General features: G+C 43.1%; 2 protein-coding genes across 2 annotated transcripts; both read left to right on the top strand.

Annotated features, from left to right (window-relative positions):
• The first annotated feature begins 579 nt into the window (after positions 1-579).
• LOC139400704 (zinc finger protein 135-like) lies at positions 580-1,794 on the top strand. The gene has a single exon (XM_071145392.1). It carries the CDS (start codon positions 583-585, stop codon positions 1,792-1,794), a length of 1,212 nt encoding a protein of 403 aa, XP_071001493.1. The 5' UTR covers positions 580-582.
• Positions 1,795-4,008: 2,214 nt separating this feature from the next.
• Positions 4,009-9,556, top strand: LOC139400706 (zinc finger protein 436-like). Its single transcript, XM_071145394.1, has 3 exons — positions 4,009-4,031; positions 6,398-6,764; positions 6,919-9,556. Exons 2-3 carry the CDS (start codon positions 6,404-6,406, stop codon positions 8,094-8,096), a joined length of 1,539 nt encoding a protein of 512 aa, XP_071001495.1. The 5' UTR covers positions 4,009-4,031; positions 6,398-6,403; the 3' UTR covers positions 8,097-9,556.
• Positions 9,557-13,025: the final 3,469 nt, after the last annotated feature.

The raw sequence follows: 13,025 nt of genomic DNA on the forward strand, positions 1-13,025 counted from the left end.
TACTTTGTAACCCAGCCCTAGCCTGTGGTTGACCAATTTAGCCAATGGGCAAAATAACAAGCATCCTATTTCAGGATTGGACCAATGAGAACGTGCCACACGTAGCTATGATTTCAAGACTGACATTCCTAACAGATGTTGAACTGAAAACCAACTATTAAGTCCCCATTGATCGTTAATGCTCTGTTGACTTTGTCCTCTTGACCTTTAGTTCTGCATCGACCTCATCTCTGTTGACTTTGTCCTCTTGACCTTTAGTTCTGCATCGACCTCATCTCTGTTGACTTTGTCCTTTGACCTTTAGTTCTGCATCGACCTCATCTCTGTTGACTTTGTCCTCTTGACCTTTAGTTCTGCATCGACCTCTCGACCTCTCGACCTCTGTCTCTGCGTTGTGTATTTATCTTCAAAATATTGTTATACCTTTTTTTTAATGCTGTTCCTGATTCTAACCCCATATCTGTTCATATTCCCACAGGAGAGATCTCCAACCCAGGCTCAGACAGTGAGCCCAGTTCCACAGCATCAGGAAACCATAAACAACACAGACGGAGGAACTCAAGACAGAAACATCACCACTGCATGGACTGCTACACTAGTTTCTATGATCCAGAGGAGTTGAGAAGGCACACTTGTGGGCCCCGACCCTGCTCAGATTGCAGAGGCAGTTTTATTTGTCCGATTCACCTCAAATCACACCAACAAAGTCTCAAAATAAAGATGTACCCGTGTGGTCAATGTGGGAAGAGATTTCAGACCCCAAGCAGCTTGAAGATGCACCAGCTTACTCACACAGGAAAGAAGTCGTACCACTGCTTTCAGTGTAGGAAGACTTTCGGTTGGTCATTCAATTTGAAGAGACACCAGAAAATACACACAGGGGAGAAACCTTTCCACTGCTCCCAGTGTGGAAAGAGCTTCAGTCAGACAGGAGACCTAAAGAAACATCAGAGAATACACACAGGAGAGAAGCCTTACCACTGCTCTGAGTGTGGGAAGAGCTTCAGTATAGAAGCAAATCTAAAGGAGCACCAGAAAATACATACAGGAGAGAAGCCTTTCCACTGCTCCCAATGTGGTAAAAGCTTCAGTCGGTTAAGAGAACTAAAGAAACATCAGAGAATACACACAGGGGAAAAGCCATACAGCTGTGATCAGTGTGGGAAGAGTTTCAGTCAAACAGGAGTCCTAAAGAGACACCAGCTAACTCACACAGGAGAAAAGCCTTTCAACTGCTCCCAGTGTGGGAAGGATTTCAGTCAGTCATCACTTTTGAAGAGACACCAGCTAACGCACACAGGAAAGAAGCCTCACCACTGCTCTCATTGTGGAAAAAGTTTTAAATTGGAAGGAAGCCTTCAGAGTCATCAGAGAATACACAATGGAGAGAAGCCCCACCACTGCTCCCAATGTGGGAAAGCTTTCAGTCAGGCAGTAGACCTAAAGAAACATCAGAGAATACACACAAGGGAGAAGTCTTTCCAATGCTCTCAGTGTGGGAAGACTTTCGGTCGGTCATTATTTTTGAAGCGACACCAGAGAAGACACACGGGGGAGAAGCCTTTCCACTGCTCACAATGTGGGAAGACCTTCAGCGAGAAAGGAAATCTAAAGCAACACCAGAGAAGACACTCAGGAGAGAAACCATACAGCTGTGATCAGTGTGGGATTTGTTTTAAATGGAAACAAAGCCTGAAAGAACATACGGAGGCAAAGCACAGTGCAGTGCCCAACTCTGACCTTATAATGGAGTTGCCAAGCTGGGCATCTACATATCTGACTAATATTGACTGACTGTCTTTTTTTTGTTATTCTGTTAAACCTCTTTTAAAATATATATTTGATCTTCTAACACTTTATTTAGACAGCCAAAAACACAACACAGGGGTAGGGTGGACAGGAAACTGGTAGGGTGGACACAGGAAACTGGTAGGGTGGACACAGGAAACTGGTAGGGTGGACACAGGAAACTGGTAGGGTGGACACAGGAAACTGGTGGACACAGGAATTGAAAACCGGTTTCCAGTGGGGAGGACGTGCGACTGGCTGCGAGTGTTACCGCTCTACAACAGGTTATTATTCTGTCACACTTGGAAGTACATTTATAATATTATCATATGGAAATGTACTAAAGAGTTCCATCACGTGGATCATATCCTGCATAAAGTCAATTTACTTTCTGAACTAAACTTCCATTACCAGCAAGACACACACTTCTCTGGAACATGTTATGTGCGTAATGATGTCATTTCACCAGACAGCCCACGTATCTGCTTAATGTAACACTTTCTCTGGGTGATTTGTGATGTTTTACTTCCCATGACTGTGTTTGTATATGTGTATATTTATATTGTATTATACAGGGCACATTGGAAAGAGAGACCTAGGTCTCAATATGTCTTCCCAGGTCAAATAAAGGTAAAAGCATCACTAATAATAATGACCTGATTTTTAAAAAGTAGAGGACAGACCTAAGGGAAGGCTGTTGTCTGTATTAACCAGTGGTCTACTATAATGCAGGGTATAATGTAAAGTAAAAATAAAATAATGACAAGATAAGCACGTTTGTATTTTGGTTTTATTCACCGTGCAGACAATGGGTTAGTCAACGCCTGTTTGTCAGTCAACGCCTGTTTGTCAGTCAACGCCTGTTTGTCAGTCAACGCCTGTTTGTCAGTCAACGCCTGTTAGTCAGTCAACACCGTCTCTAATGTGTCATTTAGTTTTTTTTACCACCTGCTTTTTCACAGGACTGTGTGTTTTCAACAAGGCCGTAGCGATCCGCAGAACTAAACAAACACAAACTTTGATGGTAAGACACTGGATCCTATTAGCAGAGAGTCTGGGGATTCCAAATCACCCTCCCTTATTGGAAACAACTTGTTCCAACAGTACGGTAACAAATGGCTGTAATGAAAATACAGTTTTGGTAACAGTTGACTTGATTTTTCACACACAAAAAAACGTCCTGATATAGACACAACCAGATCCTATTGGTGCAGTGTCTGAGGACTCCAAATCACAGGTGGTGGACAAAGTACCCAGTTGTCATACTTGACTAAAAGTAAAGATGCTTTAACAGAAAATGACTTAAGTGAAAGTTACCCAGTAAAATACTACTTGAGTAAAAGTCTAATAGTATTTGGTTTTTAATATACTTAAGTGTCAAAGGTATAAATAGAATTGCTAGTATAAATCATTTAAAATGTTATATTAAGCAAACCAGACCTTTATTTACAGATAGCCAGGGGCACACTCCAACACACAAAGTGTGAGTTGGACAATTTTCTTGTCAAAATGTAACAAGTACTTTTGAGTGTCAGGGAAAAACTATGGAGTAAAAAATACACCATTTTCTTTAGGAATGTAGTGAAGTAAAAGTAAAGTACAGATACTCACAAAAAAACGAATTAAGTAGTACTTCAAAGTATTTTTTACAGCACTGCAAATCACACCCCTGTAATGGAGACAACTTCTATAGAATTAACAGTCCAGTAGCAAACAGCTGTATAGGGATAACTGCTTTAGTGTAAATGGTACAGAAGCAAACAGCTGTATAGGGATAACTGCTTTAGTGTAAATGGTACAGAAGCAAACAGCTGTATAGGGATAACTGCTTTAGTGTAAATGGTACAGAAGCAAACAGCTGTATAGGGATAACTGCTTTAGTGTAAATGGTACAGAAGCAAACGTGTAGATAAATCAATCAAATGTAAAAATAAAATACAAAATAAAAGCTAATTACAGTGCTTTACAGATGCTCAGCCAAAACCCCAAAGAGCAATCAATGCAGAAGCACAGAGGCTAAGAAAAACTCCCTAGAAGGCAGGAACCAAGAGGAACCAGACTCTTAAGGGGTGGCAAATTTTCTCTTCTGGCTGTCGCAGATTTTTCCAGGAGGACTTTTATTTTGAAATGTAGTCCGTATGATCGCGTGGTTAATGTCGCTGGGTTCACATTGCCGTAAAAGGGTCTCTAGCTAACTTAGCGACACCAACAAGAGCTGTCAACTTTCAAAATCAAGTGTCAAGGTAAAAATCTATCTTTCTAACATGTTATAGAATGTTTCCAAATACAGAAAGCATCACTTAGGAGTCGGATTATTTGTCCACCCAATTAACATTGTGTCAACAATTAGCTTGCTAACTAGCCATAAGACGCTAACTAGCAAGCACGTTTGTTTATCTTCAAGACGCGGTGTGTGTTGTGAATTACCATATTAGTTATCAAGACAATAATGTCAAATATATGAAGTGTTCATCTTTAAGATGACAAATCCATTGGCAACCCGGACCACTAGCTAGTAATGTAGCATGGCTAGCTAGGTCGTTTGTTAGGTAGCCAAGGAGGCTAGCTAGCTAACATCATTTCAGTAATAATCAGATCATTAGTAATTTACTGATTACAAATCAAATGTCCGTATTAGATCTCGTTTACTGTAAAATATATTCCTCGTAATTTAGCTAGCTATCTAACTAGATATCGTCCCTTGCTAGTGAGAAAGGTGACAGTAAAATGCGTCAGTAAGCTAAAGCGATAACTCTTCTGTGTAATGGAACTGAGATTCGTGATCAAGGACTGGTCAGTAAGCTAAACCAATAATAGCTCCACATGACTATAGTTGTTTGGTGTCAAATCCGTTTCAAAAGTCGAACAGGCGTTGAAACATCATTTCATGAGCGAACACTTGAGTCAACGGAGAATAACGGTGGTCCTGCAAGCACAAATTAAACTTGAGATCTTGCCAGTGTGACTTCCCGCAGGCAGTAAATTCATTCCAGAGCAGAGATGTGTTCATCTGAAGAAATACTTACTACATGAAGAGTCAGAAATCACTGCACTCTCACAAATAACCCACCTCCCCACATGGACGTCCTTTCTCCCTCACACCAAATGTTTTAATTCAATTTTAACTGTTGTCCAGTTTGCTCTTCCAACTGCTTACTATCATTTTCAACAGAGCCTGTAGTAGTTTACTGGAACACAATAAGGTCATGTTTTTGGAACAATTACGGCTTGACTGCTCTCCAACCAGATTTTTTTTTACAATAAAGAGGAAATGGGAAGGTAAAAAGTGAAGTTAATGAGGTAAGTACGATTGTTTTTCAGTAGAGAAACCAGCTAGCTAATCAACAATGATTTCAATGTTGAAATTGAAGTAATTATTTGGTCTTCTCTTATTAAACAGGCTAATGATGAGGCAAGCTAGTTTGTCAGCTTGCTAGGAAGCTAATTAACCATGAAGCAAAAGCCAAGGTGATTTCATTTGCTGTACAGTCTCTGGTTTAACTGAGAGCATTGTACCTAAGTTAAGGAGGGGGTTTAGTAGAGGATCCTAAAACTGAGTGGGGTTGGGGCACTACAGGGCGGTGGACCCCTAGGGGCAGGGCGGTGGACCCCTAGGGGCAGGGCGGTGGACCCCTAGGGGCAGGACGGGGGAGACCCAGCTATATTGTGTGCAAGTAAAAAGATCTCTACAGTACCATTAGGCCTATGGGATTAATTATATGGAGGGTGTACTGTTTGTGTGTGTTGATGTTTAGGTGTATGTGTGTTTTCATTCAACTTTTGTTTTCCAAACCTTTCCCTTTGATACATAAAACAAAAACATGGAGTCGTGTTGGGGAGAGATTTTAGTTATTGACTAGACTGGTGGGGGTCAGGCGTGTAGGCGGCTCGAGTTGGTGTAGAGCAAGTATTCCCAAACTGAGGTAGCCCTGGGGCGGCAGTGGTTAGAGGCAGGTATCCTCGTGGTTAGAGGCAGGTATCCGCGTGGTTAGAGGCAGGTATCCGCGTGGTTAGAGGCAGGTATCCTCGTGGTTAGAGGCAGGTATCCTCGTGGTTAGAGGCAGGTATCCTCGTGGTTAGAGGCAGGTATCCTCGTGGTTAGAGGCAGGTATCCTCGTGGTTAGAGGCAGGTATCCTCGTGGTTAGAGGCAGGTATCCTCGTGGTTAGAGGCAGGTATCCTCGTGGTTAGAGGCAGGTATCCTCGTGGTTAGAGGCAGGTAGCCTCGTGGTTAGAGGCAGGTAGCCTCGTGGTTAGAGGCAGGTAGCCTCGTGGTTAGAAGCAGGTAGCCTCGTGGTTAGGAGGTAGACACGTTTTTAATACCATCCTTCAGCTACCATAAACCCCTCCCATCTATCTCTGAATCCCACCCATCCACTCAGTGTTTGCTCACGCGAGCCATCTCGTGCGTGTTCGACTTTTGAATCGGACTTGACACCGTATTGTTCCCATCGCCACAGCAACGTGAGCTAGCAAGTTGAATTTATTAGCAGATATTCCTAGTGCATGGAATATTTTGCATGGTCTAGCTATCATTTTACTAGCGAAGCTGCTCCAGTATTTAGTGAAACTCACCTTAAATGTATTTCCTCTTTTGGATCCATCTCTAGCCTTCCATGTCTGAACAGAAGTCCACAGAGTCCCTGGGTTCTGGCTGTGGTGTTCCAGACCAGAGAAGCTCACAGCAGGGTCCAGAGATGGTCTCAGTGAAGCTGGAGGACTGCAGTCAAACACTGGAACTTAATGTGATTGTCAAAGAGGAATGGGAGGAGAGAGGAATCCAGGAGGAGATAGAGGTTGATCAGAGAGCAGTCAAAGAGGAGGTGGAGGAGAGAGAAGTCAAAGAGGAAGTAGAGATGGCAGTCAAAGAAGAGCATGGGGAGAGAACAGTCAAAGAAGAAGAGGAGGAGAACAGTGAAGTGTCTGCTCCAGATCTAAGGGAAGAGGAGGCAGCAGTAGATAGTATCAGTGACCCAGGTAAGTTCAGGTGTGGAGAGAAGTTGGTGACTTGGTGGCTACAGGAGATTCCCAAACCATTGTAGGGCTTCTGCTTGCATCAAAAGTTTTTTAAAGCCCCTTTCAATGTTCCCTTTTTAATCCTAACCCCATATATATGTCCATATTCCCACAGGAGAGAGCTACAACCCAGGTTCAGACAGTGAGCCCAGTTCCACAGCATCAGGAAACCATAAACAACACAGACGGAGGAACTCAAGACAGAAACATCACCACTGCATGGACTGCTTCACTAGTTTCTATGATCCAGAGGAGTTGAGAAGACACACTTGTAGGCCCCACCCCTGCTCAGATTGCAGAGGCAGTGTTATTTGTCCAACTCACCTCCTACCACACAAACAGACTCTCAAAACAAAGAAGATGTACCCGTGTGGTCAATGTGGCAAGAGATTTCAGACACCAAGCAGCTTGAAGATGCACCAGCTTACTCACACAGGAAAGAAGTCGTACCACTGCTCCCAGTGTAGTAAGAGGTTCTGTCATGTAGACGCCTTAAAGTATCACCAGAGAATACACACAAGGGAGAAGCCTTTCCACTGCTCCCAGTGTGGGAAGACATTTGGTTCGTCATTCAATTTGAAGCGACACCAGAAAATACACACAGGGGCGAAGCCTTTTCACTGCTCCCATTGTGGGAAGAGCTTCAGTGATGAAGAAAGTCGAAATAAACACCAAAGAATACACACAAGAGATAGGACTTTCCACTGCTCTGAGTGTGGAAAGAGCTTCAGCAAGGGAGGAAATCTAAAGGAACATCAGAAAATACACACAGGGGAGAAGCCATACAGCTGTGATCAGTGTGGGAAGAGTTTCAGTCAGTCATTACTTCTGAAGGGGCACCAGCTAACGCACACAGGAAAGAAGCCTCACCACTGCTCTGACTGTGGAAAGAGTTTTAAATTGGAAGGAAGCCTTCAGAGTCACCTGAGAATACACAGTGGAGAGAAGCCACACCACTGCTCCCAATGTGGGAAGAGCTTCAGTTGGGTAAGAGACCTAAATAAACATTGGAGAGTACACAGAGAGGAGAAGCCTTTCCACTGCTCCCAATGTGGGAAGAGCTTCAATGAGAAAGGAAATCTAAAGCAACACCAGAGAAGACACTCAGGAGAGAAACCGTACAGCTGTGATCAGTGTGGGAATTGTTTTAAATGGAAACAAAGCCTGAAGGAACATCAGAAGGCAAAGCACAGTGCAGTGCCAGACCACGGCCTTATAATTGTGTTGCCAAGCTGGGCATCTACATATCTAATTAATATTGACACTAACCAGATTTCCATCGAACCTTTTTAGGCGAGTAAAAAAAACGTTTTAAAAAGTAAGATTTTTATTTGTTACATCAAACCTTAAATGGGAAAGTAGCTTTTATGTTTTATCTCTGTCATCATGCACTGTTTTGTTATCTGTCTGTTTGGTGGGAAACATTTTATTGATGTGGGTTTTAAAATATTCACATGAAAATCTGTCTTCAATTGGATGAAAACCTAGCTAGTGTTGCACATTTGTTAGGCTAAATAGATATGTTGAATTATGCAAAAGAGAGAGACTTCTGACAACTAAGTCACAACAGGTGGAGTCCGAGTCCATGTGAGAGTCGAGTCATGAGTCATGAAAATCGTGAGTCCTGGTCTCGAGTACTACAACACTGACAGCTACTCTCCTTTTGAGAACGTTTTATTTGTGCAAATTGATTACATTACCTTAATTTTCTTGCTTGTTAGTGCTAAGTTTGGGCATCGTTCAGGATGCCTGGTTGAATTGCCACCACCCAACGGACCTGATTGAAGAGAGGTCAGTGAAGTGGATGAATACGGTGGGTGTAGTAGCTCCGTTCAACCACAAGATGAAACTATCGACCCTTAATAAAAACAGAGTAAAAAGTTGCTTTCTTCCATCCAGTGGAACCGTGATGAACTGCTAAAACGGTCAAACCACCTCACATGTTATTTGAGCAACACATCACCATGACTTCCTAAACAAAATGGAAGATGTGAGATTATCCTGCTTTATGAATCGTATTGATGTGAATTTGCTACAATGTGTGCATGTAGTCCCGCACTAAGAGCCGTGTACAGTCTACAGAGTTGTTCTGTGGGTGTCACGGAGTAGGCTGATACCCCATTTCATGGGTGCGCACTCCATAGGGAAGGCTGTACAGTGCCATACAAACGTTCAATACACATTGTAGGCTGAATAGTGAGGTGAATTCCCACAGTCAAAGTCCCGCAATAAGAGCTATGACGCTAATATTTGTGTACACTCTTTAGAATTGTAATCTGTGGGTGTCACTGAGTTGGCTGATAACCCGTTTCATTGATCCACAATCCATAGGTAAGGCTGTACAGTGCAGTATGCCCCCTTGAAGTTTTTATAAATGTTAAATTAAATTAACTAATAGCGGTTCCAAGCATAGAGATCCTATTAAATGAATTGAGGGGCTAAGTCATAAACCCTACAAAATTCCAGAATGGCCCGAAAATGGCAACCTTTCTGGTCAGGGAGAATCCAACCCAGTCTGATTAGGGCTCCCGAGTGGTGCAGCGGTCTGAGACAATGCATCTCAATGATAGAGGCGTCACTACAGACCTTGATTTGATTCCAGGCTGTGTCACAACCGGCCGTGATTGGGAGTCCCATAGGGCGGCGCACAATTGGCCCAGCGTCGTCCGGGTTAAGGTTTGGCCATCATTGTAAATAATAAATTGTTCTTAACTGACTTGCCTAGTCAAATAAAGGTTAAATAAAAAATAAAATGATTGGTATGAATGGCAGTAGGTGATGCATTTCCTGCTTTTACTTATACAGGAACATACAATTAAGGCATGTGAGAACAGAAAATGTGTAATAGAATTGAATGAATTAAAATGTTCATATCATTATAAAAACGGTTCATAAGGATTTAATTTAAAATTATTATAGCCTCTAAAATAAATGTAAACAGACCATAAATGTCTCAATTTGTGTTGTCTAGGAAAGCTGTGAGTTCAAGTCTATGATACAATATCAGTACTTAATTTACAACTTGTCTAAGTCCCATCATCAACAGATTTCAGTCAGTGTCTGGCTGTGGATTGACTGCATTGTTTGAATGGAATGTCGGCATATTGGTAGTTATTTAGAAACATTTATGGAATTATTCCTCTAAAACTGTCTGGCTGGCTAGCTCGCTAAAAAACTGCAGATAATCGTCAAATTCATTGTTTTACACTATCTTATCACAGCACTGGCAAACTATGGTTGACCAAAATGAGCTGACCTTTTAATACCATCATAAGAAGGTGAATTATATTCTAGTGTTCCAATTCCTAATTCTATGGTTCCAAGCCCTTTCTATGGATTCTATTCCTATGGTATTGTTCCTCAGGTTCTCCACCTTCCAGATGATGTGAGAGGTTGGTTTATCATTGTGTGGGGGGCTGCTTTGGCATGAGTCTGAATATGGAACGGTCTGTCTGACATTGACCTTATCGTATCGTACGGTGCATTCAGAAAGTATTCAGACCGCTTAACTTTGTCCACATTTTGTTACGTTACAGCCTTATTCTAAAACTGATCAAATAAAATACTAAAATCTACATACTCCATAATGACAAAGCGAAAAACAGTTTTTTATAAAACATTTTTGCAAATGTATTAAAAATAGAAAACAGATACCTTATTTACATAGGTATTCAAACCCTTTGCTATGAGACTCGAAATTGAGCTCAGGTGCATCCTGTTTCCATTGATCATTCTTGAGATGTTTCTACAACTTGATTGGAGGAGTTCACTTGTAGTAAATTCAATTGATTGGACATGATTTGGAAAGGCACACACCTGTCTATATAAGGTCCCACAGTTGACAGTGCATGTCAGAGCAAAAACCAAGCCATGAGGTCGAAGGAATTGTCCGTAGAGCTCCGAGACAGGATTGTGTCGAGGCACCGATCTGGGGAAGGGCACCAAAACATTTCTGCAGCATTGAAGGTCCCCAAGAACACAGTGGCCTCCATCATTCTTAAATGGAAGAAGTTTGGAACCACCAAGACTCTTCCTAGAGCTGGCCGCCTGAACAAACTGTGCAATCGGTGTAGAAGTGCCTTGGTCAGGGAGGTGACCAAGAACCCGATGGTCACTCTGACAGAGCACCAGAGTTCCTCTGTGGAGATTGGAGAACCTTCCAGAAGGACAACGATCTCTGCAGCACTCCACCAATCAGGCCTTTATGGTAGAATGACCAGACGGAAGCCACTCCTCAGTAAAAGGCACATGACAGGTCGCTTGGAGTTTGTCAAAAGGCACCTAAAGGACTCTGACCCTGAGAAACAAGATTCTCTGGTCTGATGAAAACAAGATTTAAATCTTTGGCCTGAATGCCAAGCGTCCCGTCTGGAGGAAACCTGGCACCATCCCCACAGTGAAGCATGGTGGTGGCAGCATCATGCTGTGGGGATGTTTTTCAGCGGCAGGGACTGGGAGACTAGTCAGGATCGAGGGAAAGATGAACGATGCAAAGTACAGAGAGATCCTTGGTGAAAACCTGCTCCAGAGCACTTAGGACCTCAGACTGGGGTGAAGGTTCACTTTCCAACAGGACAAATCAGGAGTGGCTTCGGGACAAGTCTCTGAATGTCCTTGAGTGGCCCAGCCAGAGCCCGTATTTGAACCCTATCAAACATCCCTGGAGAGACCTGAAAATAGATGTGCAGTGACGTTCCCCATCAAACCTGACAGAGCTTGAAAGGATCTACAGAGAAGAATGGTAGAAACTCTCCAAATACAGGTGTACCAAGCTTGTAGCGTCATACCCAAGAAGACTAGAGGCTGTAATCGCTGCCAAAGGTGCTTCAACAAAGTACTGAGTAAAGGGTCTGAATATTTATGTAAATGTGATATTTCTGTTTTTTTTATGGGGTATTGTGATAAAAAAAAATCCTCATCAATCTACACACATTGATGAGAACTACAATTTCATTTTAGAATACAGCTGTATTGTAACAAAATGTGGGAAAAAAGTGAAGGGGCCTGAATACTTTCCGAATGCACTGACAAGAGGGTGATAACCCCTGATTCATAACATGTCGACATGTGGACCAGGCAAGACCAGGAGTGAAGAAAATGTATCTTCAGAAATAATTTACCGGACACCTGGAGATTATTATTCCCAGCTACAGAAGACGACTCCTTTTTTCCCCCCCTCAAAGTCAGAAAAGCTATTCAAGAATTGACTACATTTTTATTTCCCAGAATGCACTCAGCAATAAACTGGATTCAAAAAGGTATATGTGTTCTTTGAAAAAGGTATTCTCTGACATGTTCAATCTCTCCCTGGCTCACGCCTCTATACCCACCTGCTTCCAGATGTTCACTGTGCCCAAGAAAGTGAAAGTAACTGAACTGAATGACTACCGACCAGCAGCACTCCCTTCTGTCATCATGAAGTGCTTTGAGAGGCCTAGTCAAAGACCATATCACCTCCCTCCCCGACACACTCGACCCTCTCCAATTTGCCTACCACCCTGACTGATCCACGGACGACGCAATCGCCATTTCACTGTACACTGCCCTCACCCACCTGGACAAAAGGAATGCATAGGTGAGGATGCTGTTCATCTCGACTACAGCTCGGCCTTCAATACCATAGTGCCCTATAAGCTCATTACAAAGCTCACAGCCCTGGGACTGAACTCCTCCCTATGCAACTGGGTCCTGGACTTCCTGACAGGCTGCCCCCAGGTGGTGAAGGTAGGCAACATTACCTCCTCGACACTGATCCTCAACACGGGGGCCCCACAAGGGTGCATCCTCAGTCCCCTCCTGTATTCCCTGTATACCCACGACTGCGTGACCTCACACAGTTCCCATTCCATCATCAAGTTCTGACTACATGACAGTAGTAACCCTGATCACCAACAACGACAATACCGCCTACCGAGAGGAGGTAGGCACTCTGACAGCGTGGTGCCAGGTAAACAACCTCTCCCTCAACGTAAGCAAAACAAAGGAGCTGTTGGTGGGCTTCGAGAGGAACCAGGCTGGACACGCCCCCGTCCTCATCAAAGGGGCCGCCATGGAGACGTCATTAACTTCAAATTCTTCGGCGTACATATCTCAGAAAAGCTGAAACGGTGTAACCACACATACATCGTGATGAAGAAGGCACGACAGGGACTCTTCAACCTCAGGATGCTGAAGAAATATGGAGCCTACTGTCGGGTCGCATCACGGCCTGGTAAGGCCACT

The sequence above is a fragment of the Oncorhynchus clarkii genome, unplaced genomic scaffold (genome assembly GCF_045791955.1).
Source record: "Oncorhynchus clarkii lewisi isolate Uvic-CL-2024 unplaced genomic scaffold, UVic_Ocla_1.0 unplaced_contig_1329_pilon_pilon, whole genome shotgun sequence".
NCBI lineage: Eukaryota > Metazoa > Chordata > Actinopteri > Salmoniformes > Salmonidae > Oncorhynchus > Oncorhynchus clarkii.

Excerpts from the sequence above, each read along its gene's own strand:
- LOC139400704 (XM_071145392.1), top strand. The coding sequence starts at position 583 with ATGGACTGCTACACTAGTTTCTATGATCCAGAGGAGTTGAGAAGGCAC.
- LOC139400706 (XM_071145394.1), top strand. The coding sequence starts at position 6,404 with ATGTCTGAACAGAAGTCCACAGAGTCCCTGGGTTCTGGCTGTGGTGTT. Across the intron at positions 6,765-6,918 it reads AGATAGTATCAGTGACCCAG|GAGAGAGCTACAACCCAGGT; the intron begins GTAAGTTCAGGT and ends ATATTCCCACAG.